The sequence below is a fragment of the Bos grunniens genome, chromosome 11, assembly GCF_055505025.1.
Source record: "Bos grunniens cultivar Pamir isolate PY7600 chromosome 11, Bosgru_T2T1.0, whole genome shotgun sequence".
In the NCBI taxonomy this organism is placed as follows: Eukaryota; Metazoa; Chordata; class Mammalia; order Artiodactyla; family Bovidae; genus Bos; species Bos grunniens.
In genome coordinates, this window is record NC_141175.1 from 105,504,776 (window position 1) to 105,519,536 (window position 14,761).

At 43.4% G+C, this 14,761-nt stretch overlaps 1 protein-coding gene across 3 annotated transcripts; it reads right to left on the reverse strand.

The window, feature by feature from the left end:
* Positions 1–4,321: 4,321 nt before the first annotated feature.
* On the reverse strand, positions 4,322–14,759 carry ZNF892 (zinc finger protein 892). 3 transcript variants are annotated; one of them, XM_086328250.1, is made up of 5 exons: positions 14,431–14,759; positions 13,537–13,625; positions 9,110–9,212; positions 8,265–8,351; positions 4,322–6,082 (listed from the first exon to the last, which is right to left on the reverse strand). In XM_086328250.1, exons 1-5 carry the CDS (start codon positions 14,447–14,449, stop codon positions 4,812–4,814), a joined length of 1,569 nt encoding a protein of 522 aa, XP_086184376.1. In that variant the 5' UTR covers positions 14,450–14,759; the 3' UTR covers positions 4,322–4,811. The 3 variants fall into 3 exon arrangements, with proteins under 3 accessions (XP_086184376.1, XP_086184377.1, XP_086184378.1); XM_086328251.1 differs by lacking the exon at positions 9,110–9,212; XM_086328252.1 differs by lacking the exons at positions 8,265–8,351; positions 9,110–9,212.
* Between the last annotated feature and the right edge of the window lie 2 nt (positions 14,760–14,761).

A 14,761-nucleotide genomic window follows, 5' to 3' on the forward strand; every position in this document is an offset into this window, starting at 1 on the left:
ATTAGAGAGCTAAAAATAATTTCAGGTGTGTTTTGCCAAGAATTCAAAAGCCCTTTCAGTCCACCAACCTTCGCTGAGTGCCCGTGGTGTACCTGCCACTGTGCTGAGAGCCGGAAGCTCAGGTATGTGGAGGAGTATTTCTGCAACTCTGTTCCCTGACTATACAGGGCGTGGAAGGAAGGGAGCAGGGTAGAGGTGTGCTCTGTGATCACAAGAGAGAATCAATTTTCTCGCTGCTGTTTCTCCATAGACAAGGCTTCTAAAGAGACACACCACTTTATTCCTCTTTGAAGCAGACAGACTGAAAATCCTGTTGGCAAGCCCACAGGAAGCACAAACCTTGATAAGCATTGAAGTGGGGAGGCCACCCCAGCGTTTAGAAGGGATGAAAAGGCAAGTCCCGTCATAGGAACGCCAACTAAAACCTTTCTCTTGTTGCTTTGGAGAGGCCCAGGACTTGACCAAGTGCTTGGAGCCCAACTGCTGGGGCCACGCCCAGCTCCCCTCTTCCCAACATTGGGACATCACAAGGACTCCTTTTCATCTGTTTTGTAACCTGAAAGTTTGGTCTATGAATAGTCCCTCCCTCTGAAAGCAGAAATGACTTCATGTATATTCAGCACTTCCACAGTCCCTGTTGCGTGGCAAGCACTCAACAAAGGTTGGTAATTACCAGTATAATGAGTCTGGGGCTCATTAATAAATTGAAAATCTCGGGGGCATGGCTCTGTGAAGGTAAATCATTTTCCAGACTCCTCCGCAGGCTGGAAAAAGATGAAAGGCATTTTCCGCTGAGGCTGGTAAGTTAAATAGGGATGAGTAATATCATCTGCCCCAAAGTGGACGATGATGATAACAAAACCTGTTCTTAGGGGCTCCGGAGACTACAGGTGTCTCCAGTGAGCTGACCTGTCCCAGCTCCAGACTGGTTGGTACAACACTGCCACCTGGTGAAGACAAAGGGAACTACAGGGAAGTTCTTTAAAGGACAGTGGTTTTCGTTTAGTAGCTGAGTGCTGACTGACTGGTTTGCGACCCCATGGACTGCAGCCCACCAGGTTCCTCTGTCTATGGGATTTTCCAGGCAAGAATACTGGAGTGAGTTTCCACTTCCTCCTCTGGGGGATCTTCTTGACCCAGGGACTGAACCAGGTCTCTTCATTGCAGTTGATCTCCTGAATTACAGGTGGATTCTTTACCACTGAGCCACCTAGGAAGCCCGCACACATCTGTAGCTCATTCTTTGTATTGTTGAACAGTAGTCCATTGTGTGAATAAGCCTTAGTTTTCTATTGTACTGATAGTGACATTTGGGCTGTTTCCAGTTTTGAGTGCTAAAAATAGCACTACTAGGAACAATCTTGTGTCAGTGTTTTTGTGAACAAGTGTTTTCATTTCTCTTGGGTAAATATTCAGGAGTCAGATTTCCCAGTCAATGGGTAGGTACATGTTTAACTTTCTAAGAATCTGCTAAGCCATTTTTCCAAAGTGGTGGCAGCATTTTCACCTTCCCATCAATAGTATATGAGTTTCATTTCTAGTTTGGAGAAGTCCAGTTCTACTTGAGCAGCAAAATAAGGAGAATGAGTGTTCATGCAAACTATTACATAAGGTTTGATAAGGCAGCTGTTCTTTCTAAAACTCCCTGCACAGAGACTTTCCCGGTGGTCCAGTGGTTAAGGATCTGCCTTCCAAAACAGGGAACATGGGTTTGATCCCTGGCCAGGAAACTAAGATCCCACATGCCATGGGGCAAATAAGCCTGCATGTGGGAACTACAGAGCCCACAGGCCACAACTGGAGAGAAGCCTTCACTTCACAAGAAAGATCCCTTGTGCTGCAACCAAGACCCAACACAGCCAAAAATAGATAAGTAAACATTTTAGAAATAAAATCCCTACACAAATGGAAATGCTGGATTAAAACATCATAGGTCTGCTTATAAAAATATAAGAGCTACCTTCAGACATCAAAACCAAAAGAAGAAGGACGTCTTACTAAAAGAAACCAAGGATCTTTGGAGAAAGGCTGGTTTCTGATTTGGTACAAGGCAAGAAAAAAAGTAAGCCTGGAACCCCTTCCATGTCAGACTAAGGACGGAGCAGCCAGCAAGAAGGATTCTCACTTTCCACATTTTACTATAACAAAATGATGGGAGATAATATTCCTAATACAGATAACTAACAAAGAACTTATATCAAGAATACATATAAAGAACTTCCACAAATGAATCAGAATTTTTAAATGACTTATATAGTTATAATAGGGAGGAAACTTTGTGTTCTATTATTAAATCAGTCACTAAAGGGATACTGCCTATAAATTAAATTATATATACTGGTCCATCTCTGAGAGGGGCTTCCCAGGTGGCTCAGTGGTAAAGAATCCACATGCCAATGCAGGAGATGCAGGTTCGATCCCTGTGTTGGGGAGACACCTTGGAGAACAATATGGCAACCTACTCCAGTATTCTTGCCTGGGGAATCCCATGGACAGAGGAACCTGGCAGGGCTACAGTCCGTGGGGTCAAAAAGGAGTTGGACTCGACTGAGTGACTAAACAACAATCTCTGAGAACCCTGCCTCCCGGGTAATGAGTTTTCAGTGAAAATACCTTTGTTTAGCTCACAGTAAACATCCTGACCATACCCACCTGTGAATGGCTGCAGGCAGGAAGAAATTAATAATCTGTGCTGGAGTCTGGCCAGAATCAGGACTTTACATACTCACCTATTAGTATAAAAGAAGCCTGAATTCTAACTCAGGGAAGATGGTTCTTTGGGATATTAGTCTACCATCTTCTTGGTCTGCTGGCTTTCTGAACAAGTCATTACTCCTTGCCCCAACAACTCGTCTCTCGATTTATCTGCCTGTCATTTTGGCAAGCCACAGTAGCTTGGACTTGGTAAGATAGTCACTTAAAAAAAAGATATCCAAATATTCAATTAGCATTTGAAAAAGTGATCAGTATCATTAGTTATCAGAAAAATGAAAATTAAAACCACCATGAGAGACCACTGCACATGAACCAGATTGTTAAAAAATTTAAAGACTAAAATTACAGTGTAGACAAACTGGAACGCCCATGCTTTAATGACAGAGGTGTTTTAAATTGGTAAAAGTTGTCTGGAAACCATTTGACATTATCTTCTAAAGCTAAATATATGTCTGCTCCGTGACTCAGGAATTTTCCTCCTAGGTATATGCTCAACAGAAAAGCACAGGCCTAACAGGAATGTTCATAGCAGTTATGTTTATAATAACCCCAAACTAGAAACAACTTGACTATGTGTCAACAGTAGAACGGACTGTCGTATATTCATACAACGGAACACCATACCGTCAGTGGAAAAGAACAAATTACTGATGCATACAAGATAGTTGGGCTTCCCAGGGGGCACCAGTGGTAAAGAACCCGCCTGCCAGTGCAGAAGACGTAAGAGACGCAGGTTCAATCCCTGGGTTGGCAAGATCCCCTAGAAGAGGGCACGGCAACCCACTCGAGTATTCTTGCCTGGAGAATCCCATGGACAGAGGAGCCTGGCAGGCTACAGTCCATGGGGTCACTAAGAGTCCGACATGACTGAAGGGACTTAGCACTAATGCACAATGTAATAACTGATTCGGGCAAGCGTCTTCAATGGAGTCCAAAAACATGAGGGGAACTTTTGTTGGGAAGTAATACATTCAGATGACTTATTAAGTTGAAAAGGAGAGATGATTAATTATAATGAGAGAATTTGGACAAACATGTGAACAAAGTAATCAAACTTAGCATTAGGAACAGCAGGACAAACTGGCATTTTGAGTTTCTTGATATGATTTGAGGATTACACAACAGGTAGCTTTCTTGCTAAAAATGCTTCATCTGGTTCTAATCATGAGAAAATAATCAGAAAATACAGATTGTGGGACATTCCACAAAATGACTGGCTTTGACTCCTCAAAATGTTAATGTCATGAAAGACAAAAAGAAGTTGAAAGATCATTCTGGACTGAAGCAATCTACAGAGGTAGGGCAAAGAAAATGCAATGTGTTATCACTGATTGAAAACGGATGGTGGAGCTGTAAATGACATTTTGGGATAACTGTGGATGAAATAAAACTGACTATATATTAGATAGGGCTTCCCAGGTGGCTGGTGGTAAAGAATCTGCCTCCCAATGCAGGAGATGCAGGCTTGATCCCTGGGTTGCGAAGATTCCCTGGAGAAGGAAATAGCAACCCACTCCAGTCTTCTTGCCTGGGAAATCCCACGGGCAGAGGAGCCTGGCGGGCTACAGTCCATGGGGTTGCAAAGAGTTAGACACGACTTAGCAACTGAGCACACACTTAATTCTTGTATTTAAGATCAAGGACAACATCTCTTCCACCACCACTCTCAACTCTGGACAGACAATGCAAATTGCCAACCTCTGATTTCTACCCCTTCAATTTGCCTAAAGGGACCATTTATCCCTTTAAAATATCATCCCCTTAGCATTATGAGACCATCTAGCCCAGTCAAGATGTCCTCTTTCCATCATGGCACACGCTGTTTCTTGTGCAAGGATTTGGTAGCTTACATACACATCAGGGTGTTGGAAACAATTTTCCTCTCTCCCTAGGGAAATTCACAGTGTCCTCTGACAGGATATTTAAAAAAAATGCAAAACCCTTTTCTCACATTCTGAGTAAGCTATGTCCCATATCACCAATGACTTCTCAAATAAATCTCTTTTGTAACATATTCTTAATTCCTTTGTAGCCCTCACAGCATTATAGTAATTGTTCAGTAAAGATGTTCTGAATGTATTGCATTTACATTGCTTTTATCCTGTATCAATTCTCTTTTGCTGGTTGAAGGCTGAATGCTCACTAAAGGCTTTTCCATATTCCCTGATTTTCCCTCCAGAATGAGTTTTCTGATGTTGAGAAAGGGATGAACTCTGGCTGAAAGCCTTTCCACATTCCTTACACTTATAGGGTTTTTCTCCAGTGTGAGTTTTCTGATGCTTTGTAAGAGATGAGCTCTGGCTGAAGGCTTTTCCACAGTCCTTACACTTGTAAGGTTTCTCTCCAGTGTGTGTTCTCTGATGACGGATAAGGGCTGAACGGTCACTGAAGGCTTTGGCACAATCGTTGCACTTGTAGGGTTTCTCCCCAGTGTGAGTTCTCTGGTGTTGAGTCAGGGCTGAGCAGTAGCCAAAGGCCTTCCCACATTCATTACACTCATAAGGCCTCTCCCCGGTATGAGTTCTCTGGTGCTGAATGAGGCCTGAGCGATCACTGAAAGCTTTTCCACACTCATTACACTTATAAGGTTTCTCTCCAGTGTGGATGACCTGATGCTGAGTAAGGAACGTGCTTTGGCTGAAGGCCTTCCCACATTCATTACACTCGTAAGGTTTCTCTCCAGTATGAATTCGTTGATGTTGAGTGAGGTATGAACTCTGATTGAAGGCCTTCCCGCATTCATTGCATTCATAAGGTTTCTCTCCAGTATGAATTATATGATGCCTAATAAGGGCTGAGCGGTGACTGAAGGCTTTCCCACATTCGTGACATCTGTAAGGTTTCTCTCCTGTGTGAATCCTCTGGTGCAGAGTCAGGTGTATGCTCTGACTGAAGGCTTTACCGCATTCATTACATTCATAGGGTTTTTCTCCTGTGTGAATTCGCTGATGCAAGACAAAAGCTGAGTAATAACTAAAGGCCTTCTCACACTCGTTACACTTCCAAGGTTTCTTTCCTGCACAGATTTTCTCATGTTTCATTAGATCTGAATTTTGCTTCAAGTTCTTTTTAAATGAATCACGACTATGTCGTCTCTCTCCTTGCTGTTGGACAAGTAATGACCTCCGACTAAAATTTCTTCCAAATTCATCACACTGGTAGCTTCTCTCCCCAGAAGGTTTCGTCTGAGGGCCAACCTCTTGTATTAAATGCTTCTCATGGTTTTCCTGCTGATTCTTTAAAGAATCTTCACATTCACTGGAACTTTCCTTTGGAAATCTCTCTACTAACACCCCAGGGGTTGATTCTTCTTCAGGAATGTCCTGCTCTGGGGTTACCTCCTTGCTCTGTGGTCCTGTACCCCAGTCTGAAATAAACAAAACTACAATGTTATCATTTCTTACACTGGGAGAAAAATAATTGCTGTGAAAGGAAAATAATGAAACAAACAAAAAATGCTTATGGGGAACAGAGGAGCTTGGAAGTCCTCACAAATAGCCTTGCAACCTTGAGAGAGTATGAGAAAAGAAAGATGACTGGGCAAAGGGGTGCAGAGGCATAACGGGAGACACTACTGTGTCTAGCAGGGGAGGAAATGAGAAAGAGTAATAGAACAGGACGAAACAGAGGTGAGGGGGAAAACAGCAGATAACAAACATGGTCTGGTGGAGACTGGGCTGGGATCAGAGAGGGATGGTCTGCCAGGGACTGCCCACTGTCACAGCCTTATCAGAGCATCATGTTCTGAGAAAGTCCATTGTCAGCTGACCTCACCACCAATCTTTTCTTGTTCTAGTATGTCCCAATCACTGCTAGCAGACTGAACTTCTAAAACCATACCACTTAACACAAAACTCTTTGTTGGTTCCACTGTCTCAGAGTGTGACACAAAATCCTAGAAGCTAGCATTCAAGGTAGTCCAGATCTACAAATTAAATTAGTAATTGAAAGGCAACTTAGCAGCTCTGATCATTCCACACTGAAAACACTGGAAAGAGTAAGCCAGAACCAAGTTTTTTCAAAAAATGAGCAGTGTGTGGGGAGTAGAAGTTCAAACCCCTCACAGACTCAGATTAGTCCAGACTGGGCCTCAAATTCTAGACTTCTTAGTAAGAGTTTGGGGGAGGGGATGGGGAAAGCTGCACCGCTAGCAATGTTTAAATATTCCAGGCTTAAATGGTCATCAGTATCCATTCCAACCAAGACTTTACATGACATAAATCAATACAATACAATGTTCTCAATGACATATAATCAGGGAAGTGCTGGGATTTTTAAGGACAAGTAGGTAGAAACAGGTTAAAGGCAAATGGACTTTCGGCTAAGGGGAGTGGAAGAACCGAAGCTCCAAACATTCATAGAGAACACATGGTTAGTGCAGGGTAGTCAGAGACTTGCCTGTCTGGTGTTAAGGGTTCAAGCTGAAGAGAGAAGGTACAATGACTAGGCAGGTAGATTAGCAAAGGTCTTGAGGGCAGGAAGAGGAATACGGAACTGGAAGAGTTAAGTAGCTCACAGTGGGGAATCTGGCAGTAATATGCTGCCTAAGTAGACAAGGATAAGAAAATATAATTAAAAATTAAAGAAAGTATAATTAGCTGGTGGTCTATTACAGCATCCAGTTTGACAGAAGTGACAGGCTCAAATCTTTCAAAGAGTTAGCAGGACTTAATCCTTAGTTATCATTTGCTTAGCATATAGCCAGGTACTGTTCTAAGCATTTCTCTTAGACTATTTCATTTGATCCTCATAACTACCCTATGAGTTAAGAGCTATTGTTATCTGCATTACATATTCCCCATTTTACTGTTGGGAAATTTGAGTCACAGAATGGATAATTCCAAGATGGCTCAGATGGCAAAGAATCTACCTGCCAATGCAGGAGACATGGGTTCAGCCCCTGGGTTGAAAGATCCCCTGGAGAAGGAAATGGCAACCCACTCCAGTATTCTTGTCCAGAAATCCCCCATGGACAGAGAAGCCTGGTAGGCTATAGTCCATGGGTGGCAAAAGAGCTCGATACAACCTACTGACTAAACAAACAAATGGATAATTCACCTGTTAGCGGTTAGAGCTGATGAGTAGTTCAAATTGGCTTTGAACCCAGGAAAAGTGGTTCCAAAGTCTGCACTCTTAACCACTAAGCTATGCTGCCCCCGTTTAGATAGACAGTAAGGCAAGGGCACACTCAGAGACCAATTTATGGTCACTGGTCTGAGACAAAAAGTCAACTTATCCTGAAGAGATATTAATAAAATAGCATACATTAAAAAGCCTGGTTTAGAGCCTTGAACCCAAATTACTAATAAATATTTAAGAGCTGATTTCACTTCACCTTATTTGGAGAAGAGAACTAATTTCAAAGGATGGAAAGTATTTGTTCACCAAAAAATAAACCTATGACTTTACAACAGATCATCATCCACAGAGATACAATGAGGCCCAGGAGAACGGCACTTTAACCTTTCCTTGGGTCTAGCAAAGTCAAGCATTTCTAAGATGCTGTTCCCATCTGGGTTTCCTGTTCATGGTTTCTGACAGTCACTCACCTGGATTAGCTGCTTTTGAGACTTTTCTTTCCAGCACCTCCCCACTCTCCAACTGAGAGATTACATCAGGCTTGGAAATTGGAAGCCCTGTTTACAGGAAAGAAAAAGGAGTCTCACTGTATATGTTCAGTGTTAGCGAGTTGCTTGTCAGAGAGAACAGGATAAGACAGGATTTCTCTGAAGAAGTTAGGAAGATTGATATGGGGTCTACTTGAGTTCAGAACCTCTCCCTATTAAAAGAATAAGCACCCATTTCCTTTTTTTTCCTCCCTTTAGCCACAGATTTATTATTTGAATATTTGCAACTATTATTCTATACACATTTCTTATAAAACTTTACATTCCATATTGCTAGGTCACTTCACTCTCCATTTTATGTACCATTTTCATGAAGACATACTTCCCAAATCACAATCTGCTTGATAGTGTTTGCTGTTGTTTAGTTGCCAAGTGTCCAACTCTTTGCAACCCCATAGACTGTAGCCCACTAGGCTCCTATGTCAATGGGATTTCCCAGGCAAGAATACTGGAGTGGGTTCCCATTCCTTCTCCACACCCATTTCTTAAGAGGTGTTTCTCCTAGAGCTTTGTCTCAGCATCCTCAGTCAGGAAATAGGGAAGAAGGATGGCTATTGCCTTGGCAAATACAATTTTTAAAAGGTGTTCATTTCTGATTCTAGAAGTGTTAAGCCTGTGTTTAGAAACAAAGAGTAGAAGGTACCTGCCTTACACCAGGATTAGGAATCATTTCATCTAAGAACCTCAGAGCTCCTAGGAACTGAGGAAGCCAAGGTACCACACTGGGTAATTTCACAGGGTGGGGGTGGGGTGGGAGTGCTGCTTACCGAGCAAGACCAGATTCCTAGGCTTCTTAGGCTCACCTCCCTGCGGAGGGTTCAGCTGTTCCCACTGGGTGACAGCCTCGGCCATGTCCCTCATCATCGATCCCTGAAAACCAACCACATCAGTGCTCACCAAGGGACCTCCTACCAGAAGCCTCTGGGCAGGACTCAAGAAGATGGCATAGGAGAAGGAAGACAGGGAGAATAGGAAGGTTAGGCAAAATGACCTCTACCATTCCAACACTAATGTATTTACAACCACAGACTCGCTCCTGACCTCCATGCACCAGAATCGAATAAACCTGCAGCTGGGAAGGAACATCTTCAGGGTAAAATCAGAGGATACCAACTTCCCAAGTTTACATATCGACAAGTTAAATGATAGAACTATAGAAATCCTTACTATTTAGACATGGGAGAGTAGAGGAAATGTAATTATAAATTAAGCACTTTCTTTATGGTAGGGTTTAAAAATACAAGAAATTCAATAAATAGGAATTACTTTTCCCTCTAGTTTTCCTTTGACAATATAATCAGTCCAATATATTTTTTTAAAAAATTAGGATGCTTGCTACACATATCACAGTATATAGATTTATTTATATAACAGCATTTTAAGCCCCAATTATTATGAGTTCCTAAAGTGTTTTCGCCATTTTTCCCCAATCAGTCTGACTACTCTGCCACCCACCCCCACCATCTACTCTCTATCCCATCTCACTCCATTGCTCCTGTATTCTCTGTGCTCCAGCTGGTGGCTGCCTGAAATGTGGACAACAACTACTTCTGCCCCTTTATACACATTGCTTCCTGTTCCTGAAAGTTCCCCCTTTGCCCCATCCTTTCAGGTGTTTTTTTAAAAAAAGTGTATTTATTAAAAAATTTTTTTGGCTATGCCATGTGGCATGGGGGATCTTAGTTTCCATACCAGGGATCGAACCTGTACCCCTTGCATTGGAAGCAGGGAGTCTTAACCACTGGATCACCAGGGAAGTCCCCCTTTCAGCTATTTTGATCCTACTCACACTTTGGCTCTCAGCTCAGGGAAGCCTTCCCTGACTCTCTAGGTTGTAGCACCATGGGTTTTCCCTTTTCCTGGGTTAGGCACATGGTGAGAGGACTCTGTGATGAACGTCTGTCTGTCCCATTAGACGCTAATCTCCACAGGAGCAGAGACCAGGTTTAATTTGGCTCAATGAAGCAGCCCTAGTCTCTGGCACAGAGCAGGAACACTGTAAATATATGTCAACGAGTTGAAAGGAGGAACGTTCGAACAAGAATGAATAGAAACAAGTTTAAACGGGGTATTCTATGAAAGTGTGCATGGGGACAGAGGGGAACGGAAGTTTACCAAATGCTGAAACCACTGCAGAAGTGTTTACTTTACCTTCCCTTGACCTAGACGACAGGCAAAAGGTTTAGACTGTTCACTCAAATGTAGGGAGAGTGAGCAGGGTGGGTAATGTTCCTTTGAATCTATAGCTGAATCTGTTCATGAATGATAAATGTCTCATAATTTTTTCAATTCTATTAAAACTTTTTTCTATACAACTTCAAGTTAAAGGAGACATATTGAAACAGATCAGTCCTTGGGATGGTAGCAAATGGACCAGTTATGGCTTTCTTTGAAACACCACTTTTGCCACAGCCCCTTGAATATAAATGCATTGGACTGGCTAAAAAGTTTGTTCAGTGTGTATATATTAAAAAAAATTAAGATGTTTGCTACACATATAGATTTATTTATAAAACAGCATTTTAAGCCCCAATTATGACTACACATACACACATATGTATTTATATCCTCCAAAAACAATCGGTAAAGTAATTCACATAATGAAATAAAGTTAAAAGAACTACCTACTTGAATATTCTCTGCTCAAAATAAGTTAACTATTTTTCTATACCTGAACTATGAAATCACTTCCCATTTTAAGTTAGGGTCCCTTAAGGTTATATGCCTCAGGAGTGTTCAGCACAGGCGATATAATTTGTATACTGTCTTTTCTTTACAAGCAAGGTAGCAGGAACAGACTATCTAGCACTTCCTTTCAGGCTTTAGTTCTGAGAAAACCTCAGCAATCAAACTCATTCATGGAGGGAACTGCTGCTCAGTGTGCCTGTGTGGGGCCTGGAGGGTGAGTAAACCAATCACACACTGCCCAGTAGACAGTAGATTTCCCCTCTTTCCTCTGAAAGCTGTTGTTGTTCAGTTTCTCAATTGTGTCCGACTTTTTGCAATCCCATGGGCTGCAGCACACCAGGCTTCCCTGTGCTTCACAGTCTCCTGGAGTTTGCTCAAACTCATGCCCATTGAGTTGGTGATGCCACCCAACCATCTCATCCTCTGTCACCTACTTCTCCTCCTCTGAAAGACATCTAGCCATTCAGGTCAGAATCAGTACTGGTGTTTCCTCCCAGAGGTTTGCATAAATTGTCAGCATCTGGATGCTGTGAGGCGGGTATGAGGACGATGGGCTGTTCTACCAGGGTCCTGGACCAGATCCTACAGGGCACCTTGACTCAGCTTCTCTCTTTAATCAGTCATGGCATGTTTTGTCCTGTTGGGACTCTAAAAACTTTCATGGGGCCTTATCTATCTTTGGAATAAGATCCTGTGTGGGACTTCCCTGGTGGTTAGGAAGAGTGGTTAACCCTTCCCAGTGGTTAAGAATCTGCCTGCCGATGCAGGGGACACGGATTCGATACCTGATTCAGGAAAAGTCCACACACCAAGGAGCAACTAAGCCCGTGGACCACCACTACCGAGCCCCTCTGCCATAACTACTGAAGCCCACACACCTAGAGCCCGTGCTCTGCAACAAGGGCAGCCGCCACAGTGAGAAGCCCGTGCACCACAACAAACAGTAGCCCCCTCTGTGGCAACCAGAGAAGGCCTGAGCGCAGCAAAAAGACCCAGCACAGCTAAGCATAAATTTCAAAAAATAAATAAAAAGTTAAAAAAAGATCCTGTGTAGACTTTCCTGTGGTCTGGCTACAACAGGCATATGCTTCTCTCAACACACTCCATCCAGCTCACTCCACAGTGACACACCTTCTGAAAATCTCTGACTCTCTCATCATCACTTGGAGACTTTTATCCAAAGCTGTTCTCTCTCTTGGAATATTCCTATATCCTATTTTCCAACTATGTACTTGCTCTTGTCTTTCAAAATGCAGCTTTTATGCCAGCACTTCCCCCCCTAAATACTCTAGAGGATGGAAAACCTCTTCAAGGCCTATGATGACTTGTCTGTACTAGTAATTTCTTTCTATTCTTTTTTTGATTTTGAAAAGTTTCTTTATTTAAAAATCTTACTATCTTACAGTCAAGAATTAAACCCTTATACACAAATAATGAAAGGAAATGATGTTCATTTGGTGGCCACCACTCTTACAAGGCAACTGTATAGTCTGTGGTCAGAAGTGAAATTTTTTGTAATTGATTAAATTTTTTTTTTAACTGGAGCATAATGCTTTGTTGTGGAGTTCCCTGGTGGCTCAGATGGTAAAGCGTCTGTCTACAATGCGGGAGACCTGGGTTCAATCCCTGGGTTGGGAAGATTCCCTGGAGAAGGAAATGGCAACCCACTCCAGTACTCTTGCCTAGAAAATCCCATGGACGGAGGAGCCTGGTGCAGGCTACTGTCCATGGGTTCGCAAAGAGTTGGACACGACTGAGTGACTTCACTTACTTACTTACTTAATGCTTCATTGTACTAGTAATTTCCGTATTTAAAAATTTTCTGCATTTAGAAAAATATATATTTCTTCTTGCTGTTTAATTATTTTTAAAAAAATATTTATTTGTTTTTTTGGTTGTGCTAGGTTTTCGTTGCTGCATGCAGGCTTTCTCTAATCGTGTTAAGCAAGGGGTACTCTCTAGCTGCAGTGCGAGGGCTTCTCATTGCGGTCATTTCTCTTGCTGCAGAGCACAGGCTCCAGGGTGTGCAGGCTTCGGTAGTTGTGGCACATGGGCTCATCAGTTGCCGTGCAAGGGCTTAGTTGCCTCAAGGCACGTGGGATCTTCCCTGACCACAGATTCAACTAGTGTCCCTTGTATCGCAAGGTGGATTCTTAACCATTGGGCCACCAGGGAAGCCCCTGTTTAACTATCTTCCTTATCTAAACCTTGTTTCCTCAGTAAATTTCAGGAGGCAGAGGCAACTGGCTTTTATTCCTTTGCATCTCACTAGCAGGCCAATTACAGACAGAAGAGCTTGTGCACATCTAGCACTAAGCAGACAGAGAAGCTGTGCCAGGAGGGAAAGTTCTGCATAAGACAGGAGTAATTACTATCAGGTTCATCACTCATCAGTTTAACACGATGAAGCCAGTGGGCTAGGAATCAGGGCTGAGCAAATCCATAACAATGCAGGAAATCATATTCATGTCCCGAGAACAGAAAAAAATAAGAAATTTAAACCCACCTGGGATGCACAGGTCAGCAGCACAGTGGTCAGGCCATTTTCTTTTGGGTTTCCAGCCTGAGGAAGGTCTGAATTCTCAGAAAGTGACCCTATAAATAGAAACAGGAACCAGGGTGACTACTCTTGTTTGCAGTAAACTCCCAGAAACTGCCAGATACAACTACTTGTTACCTAGGAAGAATCAACACAGGGAACCAACGGACAATTCCACAATATCTCTGAAGCAAGACAGCCATGACCATGGCTGCCTCAGGAATCTCCTACCGATACCCTGCCTTTAAATTCCAACAGAACACTGCTGTAAGATCCTGGACACTTAAAGACATATTCATTTATATCTCTTATCTGCTGAGTGACAGTCAAAAGAAACGCGAAGTCCCGCTTATGTCAATCCCTGCCTCACTTAATGAGTCATTCCTGTGCTATTCCAGGTTCACAGGATGAAAGAATTTAACTAGATGAAAGAATTTAAATTCTTTTTGAATACTGGCTTTCTCAGAAAAGCAATGGGCCATGTGGGAAAAAAATCCAGGGCACTAAACAAATCCTGTGACTTCTCAAATCCTCACTTTCCCCATCTGCCAAATGGGTCCATTTGGATATTCTCTTTCCTCTACAACAGCCTTACAGGGCTCCTGTGAGAACAAATGTCATTATCAAAAAGCCAAATGTTCAGATCTGTCGATTTCGTGGGCAAAGAAGGCATACATCAACTTAGAGATGGCAGGGCACCCGAAAGACCAGCAGGGCAATGCAGGTCGGGGGCTCCCCTTAAACCCCAAAGTGAGATCAACTAGTAGGAGAATTGTGTGTTCTTCCTGAGCCTGCCCCAGCCAGAGGGCAGCCTTTCTCCTTTTTTCTCTCCAGCAGGCGGCATCCCTCTGAAATCCTCACCTCTGCCCTTCGGCTCCATGGTGACTCTCTCCACGCTAGCGCTGGTGACGACTGCAGGAAAAGGGAGCGGCGAACCCGCGAGGGGCCTGGGGTCCACCGCGCCAGTCCACCTAGAGGCCCGGGAACGCTCGCGCGACCCTCGCTGGGCAGCTCGGCGCCCTCCACCCGGGGGCCCTCCCCGGCCCTCCTTCCGGGCACTCAGACTCAAGAGAACACGCACTCAGCCCTCCTGGACCCCAGGCTCGACCTCATGAACAACACTGAGTAGGCTCGGCGGGCGACAAAGGCATCTAGGAGCCTGCGGGGCTGAGTCGCGCCGGCCCGAACTCGT

Bases quoted from the DNA above. Each gene is read 5' to 3' on its own strand.
- ZNF892 (XM_086328250.1), bottom strand. The intron at 8,352-9,109 runs GTAAGCAGCACT...TCCTGTAAACAG, and splicing joins TAGGAATCTGGTCTTGCTCG to GGCTTCCAATTTCCAAGCCT. The intron at 6,083-8,264 runs GTGAGTGACTGT...TGTTTATTTCAG, and splicing joins CTCAAAAGCAGCTAATCCAG to ACTGGGGTACAGGACCACAG.